Below are 15,361 nucleotides of genomic sequence, written 5' to 3'. Positions count from 1 at the left end.
TTGAATCCATCCGCTGTAACTGTTTTAGGCAGCCTTTGGCCCAGTCACATCTGCAGCCCACATCATGCCACTGTTCTTTGCACTGCTTTGCATTCCATCTCCCCTTTACAGTCTCTCTGCTGCTTCATGGAGGGCGGATTCTGCTCTCATGTCCCCCACTCTGCTCCTGTGCCAAATCTCGTGGCTCAGCTTCATGCCCTGTCTGAGGGACTGATGAGAGTATTTCTGTATGTCAGCAAGCGGTTTGGTTCTGGATGCCTCAGGTGGAGACGGTTCAGCTCCGGTTCTCTGTCTGTTTGATGGAGAAGGAGGAGCCTCCTTTTGGGTTGGGTCTTTTGTCTGCTTGGAGGGACGGGGTCGTAGCCTTTCTAACTCAGAGGGGGAGTCCAGGTCCCGGGACGCATTATCCATAAGAAGTCTAGCACACTGAGATTGAATCAATCCAACCCTTTCCACTCTGTCTCTTTCTAATCATACTATATGTCTTAGTTGCTAAATGCCATCTAAACAACACCATTAATGTCTACTAATGATATTACAAAAACTCCCTCTATAAATTGTTTCATCCATTGTTACATATCTACCCAACCTGAGTCTTTCAGGAAACCATTTTCTTCCATAAATTGAAATACCTGTTTCAAGCATTACATATTTCACACACTACGAAAGAACATCTCCATACTTTCTCCAATATTTTAAATCCCACTGTTACTTAGAACAATAGTAAACCTGCAGAGCACACTGATCAGATCACAGTAATATACTTTGACTCAAGTGTAGGCCCATGTCTACTTTCCATTTTACTTATTACTTTTGGTGAATATTTATTTATATTGTCTAAATACCTTGTCTATGATGTGCAAAAAGTTAGAGTATAAAAATGTGTTTTTCTTAATGTATTTACACTCCACGGATTCTTGAGTTTACTCATCTCCTAGTGTTGTCGTTCCTAAAAATGTTAGCAAACACAAAACTCCCACTACAACATTTATAGATAAATTGATCTAGCAAAATGAACTCTTTTCTAATTCAAAATGTGACAAAAGAACAATGATTTGTCTTTCACAAGATGGTGGTCTAACAGAATGACTCTTGACCTCATGGGGTCAAATAGATTTAGCCATGAGGCGGCTGACTTTAAAATGAACTGGGACAAAGAAACCACATGCATGTGGGTACATTATAGTCTAGAAATATAACACAAAACAACACGACTTAAAAATAATAACAATTCAAATGACTTCTGGTGAAAAGCATGAAGAACAAAACAACTTAATCTACTCTCAATGTTCATGTACACCATCACTGTGTATTTAATCAGTTGTTACCGGTTGTATCCTTAATCAAACTATTTCACCATCTTCACTTATTTTAGGTTACTCATTCAACAATATGACATTCTCCCGAATAGTAGTTAACTTTATATAACTTTTACTCTCTATATTTTAGAAACAACCTTACTTTTCTCTCTCTCTCTGTCTACTCTCCAAAACATCTCATTTCTCCTGACCACAAGTTTCTCATAAATCACCCCTTTGTGTAACCGTGTGAGATGGCTGGAGTAAAACCTCGTGCAGGACCTCTGTCATGCTTAAACATTAACAGATTCCCTCTGACGAACTCACAAAAATCTTCTCTTTACTTTCTACTCTTTTGTTCCTGTATTTAATATAATTTTCCCCTTGGAATATAATTAAGTACAATCCTTAGTTAATGACAAATACCATGAAATTCACAACGCAATGCAACGGTATCAATCAGTTCTCACAGACTATATTTAAATAGCAGCAAATCATTGTTTCTTATTTATTTCAATATATCTACCACTTCAAATCACACCTTGATCTGTTCATTTTCTATGTATTTCGCTCCAACTTCAGATCACTAGAGAAAAAAGCAAGCAGACACACTCCGGGCTGCTGCTGCTGCTCTCGAGAGGAAAAAGGGTGGGGGGAACTTTCACAGACAAATACTGACACCCCCGTCTCTCTCCCCTGCTGTAGCTCTCAGCCTCTCCTTTGGAAAAGGGGGGCTTCTTTCAACAATGAACTCTTCTGCTATCCTTTTATTCAATATTTCTGCTTGAACCCACTGTCCTCGTAAGCTCTTAACTCACGCTCCTCTCGTTAAAATTCTCCTTACATTATGACTTCGTATCTATTCATCTGACTTAGGCTGTTTCTGTTACCATTAAATATTCACAGAGTTCATATCTATTGATCTGACTTACTGTCCTTGTTACCAGTAAATATTCACAACACACCAAAGGATATAGTGAGGCCCGGTCACTTCAGAATGACTTTCTGAAGTTTGCGTTACTCTCCTTTGGATCACTTATAACAAATAACTCATCTCCAGCCCCGTCGAGCTGTGGATTCGTTATTTTGGGTCAGTCTTATATGGAGACTTAATACAACCAACTGACTACTCTTAGACAGTCTAACTGTGGGGACTCAATACCGCCACTTACAAGCCCGGGACTTCAATACCCTTCTGGCCTGTCGGAACTTGATATCCGATTTTAATTGTGGGGACTCTTATACCTCCACTTCCAAGCCAGGGACTTTAATACCCTTCTGGCCTGCCGAAACTCAATATTCGGTTTTAACAACTAAAACACGCATTTGCATTGTTACTATAAAAAAACACTGTAAACTTCGTCTGACAACCCTAAAATTTGGAATATGGTCAAATCACAGGTTTCGAATTAAATCGTGTTTGCTCACCTGGTAGCCTATTGTACAGAGCTCTGTTTGTAGTTGTCAGAAGAGGCCGAGATGTTTAGCCCTGGACTATTCCGTCCTCTTGCCGCTGGTGGTCTCTTCCCCGAAAACACCCCACTCAGAAACGTCGGGTCACCATTTGTTGGAGATTTAGAGGATGTTGCAAACCAACCTCGTCTCCGCGTGTCGTTTGCTAAGCTGGGTGAGTTCGGGAAAATAAAGGGATTAAGAAACACCAGAATACAAGTTAAACAATAATCCGGCTTTTAATGATATACAGTAACGATACAAAATACAAAGAAATCACGAAGCACTCTGCAGAGTACTCCGGGCTCAGGTTCTACCACGTGTGTGAGACAGGTCTCAGGAACGGCTGGTGAAAAACAAGAGCGCGAACCAAAGGAAAACACAGTCTTTCATACTAAAACACAGGAGGAGGTGTGTACGTGCATTCCCCCAGAGGTCATCTTATTGGCAGAGATCAACACATGGCCTGTCGCACCCAATCAGTGCGACACAGCAGCTTTTAGCCAGCACACACACATCTCCTTTATGGCCCTTTGTCCGAGTCCATCTTCCCGCCTCCTGACTGCCACACACAAGTTAAAAGTATGTTTTAAGATATAGTTGTTATAGTTGGCTAAATATACGTAATACATGTTAATTACTTTCATATCAATAACAACGAGGAACACATTACCTATGCTCTTAAGCAGTATTAGAGATGCTTTCCAAATAGTCAAACTTCTCACAGGCTTACCTATGGCCCTTCCATTTGTTTGAGCTATTGTTCACATCTTTACTTCAAATAAAAGGTTTCACATTGTATATTTCCAGCTTCCTTTACACATACTGCTATTATTAACACAAAGTAACTAACCACACACCTCTATTGAAAACAAGTCGATTCCCCTGACAATTGACATGCTGAAACTCCTGGAATGCGTCCCTCCCCCACCTCTCTCGTCCCTGTCATAAAAACTGTTTCCATTTCATATGGAGTAATAAAAGATGTTTAAGCTAATTTCTCCACAATGTTTGTAGCCATTTAGTACCCACACATGAAAGAATAAGAACAGAGGTATAGTTGACCAGTAATCATGTAGCTCTTATATTTACTTCAATGAAAACACATACACATCTGCTACAAGATTGTGTCACACACACCCATTTTTTACGAGGGAAGCATTCCAGCGTCTGGCACTATCTCCAAATATGGTGTCCCATGCTCCCTCCCTTCTCCCGAATTCACCTAGCTTGTCAAACGACACGCGGAGACGAGGTTGGTTTGCAACATCCTCATAATCTCCAACAGTAATAAGACACTGCTAGGTGTATTACTTGCTTTTTAAAGCCACAAACAAAATCACTCTAGGGCAGCAACTAACTTGTATTAAATGATAGGTTAATATGTATATATGTTGTGACTATTTTTTGAAGTATAAAATGTCACAATATAGTTAACATTTCCCATCAAAGGTTCCTAGGTGAACTTGTAAAAGAAAACACCAAAAATTATTTGTATTGTTAAAATAATAATAAAAAATCAGAAAAGCAGCGTTTATTTTCATGAGAAATAAAGAATGAAGTGAATGCACATAAGAAATGAGTAATGAATGATGTCATTGTTTTATCTAGTACCTATATCTACTAGGTGGCCTTTGCAGACACCTCCTATCGTTTTCTCCTCGGACACATGGATGTATTGCCACGAGTAATGGCCATTAGTGCCACAATCTGTCATACCAAAAGTTGCCAACCTAGGAATCCGTCCCTGACCTTCAGCGCTCTCCTTGCCCTCTCTTGCTTCTTGTCATTCCCACCGTGACCCAGACAGGCCTCATTAGCTTTCTGGCGTTGGCAGTGACTGAGTGCACCCGGAGTGCGGACATACTTTGTTTCAACACCGACATCCGACCTTACGGGGCTGATTTGGCTGACATTCAGTGACCCTTTGGCTGGGATCCATCCGGCCTGAGACTGAACCTACCAGATCATTCTCTCCGCCTCCCCCTTCCCGCCTCCTCTGATTGCTGCAGGCAAATCTCCCTTCATCACCATCCCTCCCCTTTGCCACCCTCCCTCCCCCTGATCTGCACTCATGCTGATGTGGGAAAGTCAATGTGTCATATTACCTGTGTCTAACCTTCTGTATTTTCTGTGCACCCTCCCTGTCTTCAAGGTGACCACAGACCTGAGGCAGAAATGCACAGACTCTCACACGGGGACGTCGGCCTCGGCCCCGCTGGCTGCTGGGATCATCGCTCTGGCTCTGGAGGCTAAGTGAGTGAGAACAGCACAACCTCCTCCTATAATAAAGCTAGTTTTCAACCCTACTGTAGCCTTCTACAGCAAGCGCATTTGGAATCTTGTTTTATTGTAAACTTTAGTTGCTATGCTCATGGGAAGCGTGTATGTGCGCTAACAGGCGTCTGGGAGTCGACATTGGCCTAAATCCAAGCCCACAGATTCTTTCCTCAGCAAATGAAGCTTTTGATAATCAGTTAATTAGCCACACAAATCAGCAGCGGCAGCCCACACAGACATCTAGATACCTGTAGGGCTGGCAGTGGAGATTTTAAACTGGAATCTCTCATTATCGCTCACTCAGGAGTGTCAGAATCCAAGTTTCTGTCAGCAGCGTTAATGTGTTCTCCATTATGTCCGTATCTGCAGTCATATCTCGCGGTGCGTAGAGTCCTCTTATCAGCCAGCCGTCCCATACTCTGCATAATTCACTTAATTTCCACATTAACGTGCCGCTGACAGGTGTCAAAATCAAATCAGGATTACCTCCCAGTGTTCACATCAGGTTTACATTTGCAGAGCCTGGTTTATCTCACCTCTGATATCATGAGAGAAGGGCACTGAGTGACAGACCCCGAAGTTTACCCCACAAAGACTATCTCTCACTTTTTCACATCAGAGTGGAGTCAGCGTCTGCTCCCCTCCTGACAGGCAGCCGTAATAACAGGGAGCTGCTTTATCAGACTGGGACCACACTGGAGTTCACAGAGATGGAATCATTTAATAGGCTGAGAGTTTTGGCTTTCTGCTTGTTTTATTATTTTATTATTCCCCCCCCCTTTGGCTCCTGGTTGAGGTGACATTGAGTAGATGGGGGTGGGGGGTTGGGGGGGGGGTGGGATCTTGTCCATTAATAACACATGAGAGGATATGAGATGTGAATGCTGATGCGGAGCACGGCAGAGATGATGCGCAACAGTGCAATTTCTATTTCTGTCGTGTTGCACTCTGTAAGCAATGTGATTCACGGTTTGATTATCGTAAACCACCGAGCGGGGTTTTCTCCTTCATTTTTGACATTTTCTCGGAATGTTTCCCTGCTGTGCCTAATAATAAATACATAATACAAAAACACTTTTTTTATTGGGCTTCTACTGTGTGGAAGGTGACCTCATTCCCCAATCCCCGACCCCATTAGAAACTATCATTACAGAGAGGTCTAGACTCGGTCCTCTGCAGTGTTCTAGACAATATTTTACAATGTTCCCTGCCCTTAAACACCATAGGTTATGATGTAGCTTTAATACTGGTGTTTTACACCTGTGTTAAAACCATAATGTGAGCCCCTACCTTTGTTATGGATGACTGACACACACCTCAGGGCTTCCTCTAAGTTTCAATATTATATTTCAGAAATGTATAGCTCCTCCTCACTGTATATGCTCAGGTGGATCATATTTCAGGTGTGTCTACAGCAGGGGTGTCCAAACTGCGGCCTGGGGGCCAAATGTGGCCCGCGGGCCGTTTTTAATCGGCCCTCAACAAATTCAAAAAGTATAATGGAGTATGGCCCACAAATGAAACTTGTCTTGTATTATACTTCTTAAATAAAGATGAAAACAGATATTAAACAGTAGTATTCATGTGTTGATAAGCCCACTTTTCAAACAAATTCAGTCAATTCAAGTTGAAAACATTTTTAAATATCATATCAAATCTAAGCTGATAAGAAAAAAGCCCAATAACTTATTTTCATAACACGCTTGAAATAAACCCTTCTTATTTCCTCTTATAAGCAATCTGAGGCTTCTGTTTTAAGGAATGAGCTGCTAACAAAATAAATGAAACCCAATGGAGAGCATATTCAAGTATTAAGCATAACTTACCTACATTTGATTAATTTTGCTAACTTATGAGGCAATATACCTCTAGTGAGTGGCCCAGCCCTTCGTATATTTTCTGTATGTGGCCCTTTGTGAAAAGAGTTTGGACACCCCTGGTCTACAGACTCCTGACCTTCTATATCCCTCATCTCCTCGTATTTCCTCCGCTGTATTGTCGAACAGTCGGGGTCAGCGAAACCTGTGTGTATTGTTTAATATTGTGCATAATACCTTCAGCTATAACATTACTGAAAGGCAGTAGGTTGACTCTGCTCTCCTTCCTGTGTCCCTGCAGTATGAACCTGACCTGGAGGGACATGCAGCACCTGGTGGTGAGGACGTCCCGGCCCGGACACCTCAGCGCCGGAGACTGGAAGACCAACGGGGGGGGGCGCAGAGGTAGAGGCCGACGAATCGAAATCCAGCACAGATATTTATAGTTTATTGTGTCACATTTGAGCACAGAAAAAGGGTTTCTAGCACATGCGTTATACAATGAAACTCTATTTTGAATAGGAAAATTGCTGTTATTCACATAAGCACACAATAACCACCTCTCACTCAGACCCCCTGCTCTGAGAGCTATCACGTTTGCCTTCATGTTCCACTACCTTTTTTTCCCTTTTGCAACAATGGGATGACAGAACAAGGTCGACCAACTTGACAAAGCGTTACATTATGCCCTAATTTCAGCCAATTAAAGAATGTGGGTCAAATTGGTTACTTGTGATTGGCTGTTTCATCTCCACTCTAATTGCTAATCCTGTTTCTTGTTTGCTACAACATACATATCATATCAGTAAATCAACTGTAAATAATTTATATTTTATATTTTTCTGGCTTCATTTTAAAGCATATTTGCATGAAGCAGTAATGTCAGTGTTCAGGCAGAGCAGACGTTCTCATTGAGTCATACAGCAGCTGCTATGCAACACAAGACCTCTGACTCTGAACGACAACCCCATTAGCTTCACGGCTTCTTATCCGATTTACAAACATGAACACGCGTCTTGTCCTTGGCCACCAAACAATCATTCACTTGAGAAGTGCACCACCAACGTCCTTTCCAGCCTCGTTAACTACATAGCTGGTAATGGCAGCACACAAAAGGTGGAGTCAGCAACTGTAATCCAATACACTTTTTGTCAAATTCAGCGAATACCTCCTCACAGCCCTTGAGCTGTCTATCTGTTTGTGCGCTGCTGTACACAACACTATTCCAGCCAATCAGCAGCAGGGGGTGTTCATGCTCATGCACGGCACAGGGGTGAGTAATGGATGTATAAGCAGAGGCAGAGGGAGCTAAGGGGTTGCTAAATTCAGATGGTACAGTAGTACATGTTTAGGTGTTGGAATCTGCTCAATTCTTGATATCAAGAAGGCTCCACCTTTAGAAAAAACCTTGACATTATTTTTGCCTCGAACCAGAGATGGCAAAAGTACACACATCCTTTACTCAAGTAGAAGTACAGATACTCGTGTTTAAAAATACTCTGGCAAAAATAGAAGTACTGACTAAACTTCTTTACCCAAGTAAAAGTAAAGGAGTATGGGCTTCGAAATGTACTTAAGTAAAAAGTACGCATAACTACCATCTGTTTTAAAGAGTAACTGACCTCCCTTTATATTAATAGGACAATAATGTCATTGTTAGCTAATAAATGTTTCGATGCTGAACAACGGCAAAATGACAACGTTTTCATTGGTCCCTCGTCTTTGGAGAAGACCAGGACATGATGGATACACGGATCTTGTTCAAATCAATAGGAATGCAATGACTCTAAATAATAATTGTTAGGGAATAATTTGCTTAGGTATTCAACCTTTGACACAGTTCATCATTTTCTCCTCTCACTGTCTCCTTTCCCATGGCATAGGTCTACGGCCTTGTGTATTGCTGCTATCTCTCTTAAGGAGGAGCAGCTTGGGCGCATTGTTGTTGCCAGTCTATGACAGAGCACAAGCCGCCATGAGGTAGTTTACTGTTCAGGGACGAAGGTTCCCTGGCGCACATCCTTTTCTATGGATGAGAGGTTTAGTTAGATTCAGGGTCCATAATTGTTTAGTCTCACTGATAAAGAATGTTGATTATTACACTCCGAACTAGTTAAAACCTCGAGCTACAGAAAGAGTTCTTCAGAATTGGTTTGGCAACCGCTGGGTCAACTCGTGACACACCACCTCTTGTCAGTTCTCTGGCCGTAACTCCAAATAAACCACCAGTGTTTGTCAAAGCTCCAGCTCTCCTCGTGCCTCTCTGAGTCCTGACTCTCCATTGCTACAGAAGTTTCCCCCACAATAATGATCAGGCCACCAAACACAGATTAAAATTAAAGTAACTAACCTGTTTTGAAAATGTAAGAAGTAGAAAGTACAGGTATTTGTGTTAAAAATGTTAGAAGTAAACGTAAAAAGTCGTAAAATAAGTAGTGGAGTAAAGTACTGATACCAGATACATTTAGTTAAGTCCAGTAACGAAGTATTTGTACTCCACTACTTCCCACCTCTGCCTAGAACTGTAAGGAATGGATGTCAAAAATGATTTTGGGTAAATAAAAAACTACATTTATGATGTGTATTTACAATTAAATCTAACGGAATGGTATAACAATAAAGAGCTGATCTTTAAATGACAGTCATTTCCCTTTATGTGATGTTATCTCCCACCAAGCTGCCGTTCTCATTATTTGTTCTCTGTCCACAGTGAGCCATTCGTACGGATACGGGCTTCTGGATGCAGGCGCCATGGTGTCCTTGGCGCAGAACTGGACCACAGTGGGGCCACAGCATCAGTGTGTTCTCAACATGCTCACAGAACCGAGGTAAGGAGAGTTACTTGAAGCTCCGTTTCTATTTGTGTGTAAACAACAGTGTCATTATGAGCACATTTCCTGTTTATCATGCAGCTCAGGCTGATAGATGTGACCGTATTCTCCTCGGAGCTGGGGACAGTCCCGTAGATTTGCAACACAGCGCTATTGTCCGTGTCCATTTATTGAGTTCACACAACATTAACCGCCACCCCCCGTACCTTCAGGGACATCGGGAACAAGCTGGTGTTCAGCAAGAGCGTGGATGGCTGCTGGGGACGACCGGAGTACGTTAACTCTGTGGAACACGTTCAGGCTCGCCTCACCCTCTCACACAACCAGAGAGGGAAATTGGCCATTCATCTCATCAGCCCACTGGGCACACGATCCACCTTGCTGTTCCCCAGGTACACTGTAAAACACACATCTGTACACACCAGCAGAGAGCCATGATATCAATCTCTCTTCCCTCCGTCTCTTCCACACACGGAGACAAACCTAATGTGCATGTTCCTCATTGTTATCTCTGCACAGATACTCCCACTGGTATACTCTTCGGGAAAGAAACACAACCTCTGCATTCTACCGTGTCTCAAACAACTTGTCTCACATTTTCTGTCAGGCCCAATGACTTCTCCTCAGAGGGATTCAACGACTGGGCCTTCATGACCACCCACTCATGGGGCGAGGACCCTCAAGGGGAATGGACACTGGAAATAGAAAACGTGGCAGCTAATGGACGTGACTATGGTAACCTCACTCATCGCCATTAATTGTTCACTCTGGTCACATCACATCATGCCAACATGCGCTGCCCCCTCATTAACTAGAGTTTTCGTGCATATGTTCGTGCTTCTTCAAAAAATATCCTCCGCTTTTTGTGTCTCCCTCTAATGATTCAGTTTATAAAAATATTCTTTGTTGCCAGGGGAAAAGCACTCATATGTAGATTCAATTATTCTTGTGCAAGAAACTTGTTGGCACACTATTGATTATAAACGTATTGAGAAGCCAGCAAATGTAGAGTTTCAAAATGTTCCAACTAAAAAAGAACGGTGCCAAGTCTTTTTTAATACAAGCTGTTAGCAGCACAAGCTCCCAATGTCACTAAATCTAACCCAGTTGGCAACACTCCCACATAATCATCATTATGAATGTAAACATATCATACGAAGCGTAAACAACAAGTATTTGATTAATGTAATGCTGTAGGTCCATTGCTTTCGGAACTGCTCCTAAAATACATTTCCAACCCGAGCTTTACGCATATTTTTAGCTGGTTTCGGGCTGCATTTCTTTCAAAAGGCAAACAGCAGCATATTGTCAAGAAGAGTTAACTCGTTAAAGTCCTAGAACTCTTGTGTGTCTTTGTTTACTCTGAGCTGCCGGAAAAAAAAAGATGGGAAGGTATCTCTTCCTCCACTGCTGTGTTTGGGTCCGCTTTCATCACTTGTTTCTTTTTTCTTCCACCCCCATATCCTCTTCTCAGCCAGTTCACACTGTTACCTCTCTGAGAGGTGTTCAATTTTTATTTTCTTCCATAGCCTAATTCCCCCTCCTCCCCCTCCTCCTCCTCCTCCTCCTCCTCCTCCTCCTCCTCCTCCTCCTCCTCCTCCTCCTCCTGTCTCTCTGTCTCCTTCAGCTGTGTTAAGTCAGTTCACCCTCATCCTGTGGGGTACCGGACCCAGCGTCATCAACCCCTCGTCTTCGGACTTCCCTCGGCCGTCCAACAACAGCTGCAAGACGTTTGACGCCCAGCAGATCTGTATCGGTGAGATTCACGCACCAACTTTCAACAGTAGCCACTTTAGAGGAGTGGGCTCATTTGTATTGGCGCTGGCACTCACTCGTTGTTACAAAACAGGCTTTTGGCCAGACAGTGGTAGGTATTTCCACTTGTGAAAACGCTAAGGTTGTGAATACAGATTGCCCATTTTCATTCCTCTTTAGCATTTGTTTACGAGTGCACTAGGAATATGCACATTGCCATATGTTATGTTAGTTTGAATCATTGAGTGTGGGACGTATGGAGGAGCAGTAGGGGACTTTCAAACTGCGTCAGTGCGAGAGGTGCTACGTTGTCAACAAACGCTCGGGAGGATGACTCCCTCATTAAGAGGAAGATTAGGTCGGAAGCTTCATCCTGCTTCCGAGCATTTCACACACTTTCTTATTCATCGTTCCAGACTCCTTCATCATTTAGTTAAAATACATTTCAAGAGTCAGTGGTAACACTTTGTTCACACTTTGTACAGGGCTTCAGATCTGAAGGATGCTTTGAAATTGGCGATAACTATACGGGGGGGGTTTACAATCAGTAAACCATTTACTGATTGTGCCTTCATTTAACAAATGAACTATCTTGTCAGTGCAAAGAGGATGAGTGCAATATGGAAATATGTTTCTGCAAAGTTTTAAATAAATGGCAAGCATACATTTAAATAAATATGAAGAATATTACAGTATCTCTAACTTAAAGGAAAATACAATTGGTTTAAATCGATTTGATGGTTCTACTCAAGGCAAGGTTAAGGCATGTTTTGGAATTCAACAACTGCTTATCGACTATGTGAGCTCAACAGCTACTTACAGTCACTATTATTTCATTTCCTAAACATCAAAATGATTGAATAATTTAGTTTACTGTCTCTGTATGTTCTCTTTCTATTTTCCGTCTAGATTATCACTTGACCCTTTAAGTTAATTCACACGAAAAAATAATATTTAATGTGTCAGTTCCAGCTTCTTAAATATGAGCTTGCTGGGTTTTTTGGGCTGGAAATTGTGCTTGTCTACAAACAATTGTATTAGTTTGAGACTGAAACAAAAGACAAATCTGAGGAGAGCAATTTGGGCTCTGGGAAATAGAGATTTGCCAATGTATTAATCAAAAACACCAAGCATTGGATGGTTTCAGCTTTTAAAAATAAGAGGTTCTGCTGGTTTTCCAGAAGAGAATTGTGCCATTTTCGACTGCAGTTAATTTGTAAACAAAATAATTAATTTTAGCGAATAACAAATTATACTATTAAATGATGTGGTCCTTTTCAGTTAACTTCAGGGAAAATGTTGGTTATTTTATTGAACTGCATGTGACCTAATCTCCCTGTTATCCCCCCCCCCCCCCCCCCCCCCCCTTCAGAGTGCAGCCCCGGCTCCTCCCTCTTCCTGCAGGGCTGTGTGAAGCTGTGTCCTCCGGGCTTCTCCTCCGGTCCCCAGCTCCTGAACCTCTCTCTGGAGAACTGGGTGGACCTGTCCTCGGTGCAGGCCTGCCTGCCCTGTAGCTCCGCCTGCCTCACCTGCTCCGGCAGCGGCCCAACAGACTGCCTGTCCTGCCCCCCCCATAGCCACCTGGTGCTCACCTCCTGCCTGCACCAGAACCAGGTGCAGCGCAAGTCCCCTCTGGCTGGGGGGCTGCAGGGGGACGAAGCCCCCTCGGAGCAGGAGAGTCCAGCAGCAGCAGATGACAGCGGAGAGGGGGAGGAGCCTCCGGGGATCAGCGTAGCTCCGTCCAATCAGCTGCCTGTGGTGGTGGCCGTGCTCAGCTGTGCCTTCATCCTGGCTGCGTTTGCCGGGGTCTTCCTCTTGCTGCAGATGCGCTCAGGGGGCTTTTCTCCGGGCTGGAGGACCAAACTGCCCTCTGTGTATTCAGAGAGCAGGGGGGTGCGGGTGGGCTTCGGGTTCGGCTTCGGCCCAGGACAGGAGAGGAAGGCCCGGATATGCTACAAGGGGATCCCCACTGTGTGGGGGGACGAGGACACCATCACCTACCAGTCTGAATCAGACAGCGAGGAGGGGGACGGGCACAGCGAGAGGACAGCTTTCATCAGGACGCAGAGCCTGATCTAGAGTCAGCCTTTAGAGCTGACTGTGCTGAGCTGAGACATGAAGGAGGATCACACAAACACAGGCCTTACTGTCCGACAGCACATCAATTTGTTCATGTATTTATTAATGTATCTTATTTGATTTATATTTTGATGTCAGATGTATTCATTATGCACCTTCATCACCAATTTGAGGTGTTATGCAACAATGTTACTTATTTATTTCCTTGATGACCTGCTTAGCATATTTTGACCAATTTGTGGAAGGCGTTTAATAGAAATGTGGTATTGCACTCCCATAGAGTTTGTGGGCTTAAAGGAAGAAGAAATTTAGGAAATATGTCCAAATCAAAGCAGCAGAGGCTGAGATATCCTGGATTCTATTCCACAGTAACATCTAAAACCCTGAATCCCATAATGCAATTCAAAAGCACCTTTTGTAAACTCCCTCTGCCTGGTTAATGCCCTTTTTTTTCAAACTCCACACCCCCAGTTTCTGAAATAGCACTGTTGTCTCGGAGCTCTTATGAATTTATCAGGCTTATTTATTCAGACTTGTGAAAGCTCCTCCAGAAGTACAGAGGAACATTATACAGCCCTGACAGGCTGAAGAGTACGCTCTGAAGAGGGAAGTGAACTCCATGTTTAAGATGTCTGGAGTGCTTCTCTGAGCCACTGGAGTGCATTTCTTTCTGATATATGCATTGATTCATCCCCAACAAAAACACCTGGCCCTCAGCAAAGGCACATAATAAATTGGAGATATATTTGTATCAGATTCCTTGGCAGATTGGGCCAGCGGTCGTGAAGTTGACAGCGTTGTTCATTAATAGTAAGAAAACTTTAAATTGAAGATTTCTGCGGCGTACTGGGACGGCATAATAAAACATCCCGCCGGCTGTTTGATAAGCAGGGAACTGTGGAGGATGCTCTGTTTTCAATCAAGTCCCAGAGGGAATTGCCACCGCAGCACAGACGTATGAGATATATTAGTCATAAAATCTCATTGAGTTGTTGTGGAGTAGCACTGTTTTTTGGATGAAATGAAGATACACTTAGCCCTAAGCTGCTCAGCTGACCTGTACTACTTTCTTCCCGGTAGCTGACAGTGAGAAATTAGATCATTTTTCACTTCATTTTCCCCACAGAGCATATATTGATTTGGGGCTCCTCTCCCAGGACGTCAGGGAAAACTCCTTCCTTTTCTATTATGAGCGCCATATACGTTGATAAACAAACACGTGCTTTATGTCCTAATCTAGAACTAGCTACGTACAGTCAAAGCCTTTGGATTTTAAGGCTAAAATAGTAGTCATGATATCTTGTACAGCATTTTCTATGTTTGTTTTATATCCTTTTTTATTTAACTGACAATGGATGTTAATATTGTGGAGATCAGTTTCATGCTGGAATAAAACCAATTTTGCTGTTGCATAGATAAACTGTGTGCCAGATTTCTTAAACTCTTAGTGTTTTATGCATCTCATTCTCAGCCCCTGACACACAAAGGGAGATAGCAGATGGTTCATCACTTCTTCATGGCGGTATATCTCGTAGCAAATGTGTTCCCTTCACTACGGGCGTTTAGCTTTAACAGGGTGCCAGGGTTTTCTCTTGTCCTCGCTCTCCAATGCAGGGAGTTTGGTGCCAAAAAGCCCTGAAGAAAACGTTTTTCTCCAGCTTCAACATGGTGGCCCCTTAAAGTTGAAATTGAAATAAATGGAGACGGTTTGTATGCACAAGGGGAAACAATAGCAGCTGGTAGCAGCTTTGTTCATTAGCCGCTTCCCTTTGTATCCGCCTCTGCAGAGCCAGGTAACTGGGTACATGGGTGAAGGTACATTCATTCAGTGGCCCATAATTAGATCTGC

At 43.0% G+C, this 15,361-nt stretch overlaps 1 protein-coding gene across 2 annotated transcripts in view; it reads left to right on the top strand.

Annotated features, from left to right (window-relative positions):
* Positions 1–14,932, top strand: part of furinb (furin (paired basic amino acid cleaving enzyme) b) — an 83,037-nt gene extending 68,105 nt beyond the window's left edge. For both annotated transcript variants that reach the window (XM_079679967.1, XM_079679966.1), the window contains exons 10-16: positions 4,906–5,006; positions 7,149–7,252; positions 9,558–9,675; positions 9,891–10,070; positions 10,286–10,413; positions 11,306–11,434; positions 12,806–14,932. In XM_079679967.1, coding sequence (XP_079536093.1) covers positions 4,906–5,006; positions 7,149–7,252; positions 9,558–9,675; positions 9,891–10,070; positions 10,286–10,413; positions 11,306–11,434; positions 12,806–13,512 — 1,467 coding nt within the window. In that variant the 3' untranslated portion in view covers positions 13,513–14,932. The remainder of the gene's footprint in view (positions 1–4,905; positions 5,007–7,148; positions 7,253–9,557; positions 9,676–9,890; positions 10,071–10,285; positions 10,414–11,305; positions 11,435–12,805) is intronic.
* The last annotated feature ends 429 nt before the right edge of the window (positions 14,933–15,361 follow it).

The sequence above is a fragment of the Notothenia rossii genome (genome assembly GCF_949606895.1).
Source record: "Notothenia rossii genome assembly, chromosome: 5".
Lineage (NCBI taxonomy): Eukaryota > Metazoa > Chordata > Actinopteri > Perciformes > Nototheniidae > Notothenia > Notothenia rossii.
Note: the sequence above shows the minus strand (reverse complement) of the source record. Positions and strands in the feature narration are given on the sequence as shown.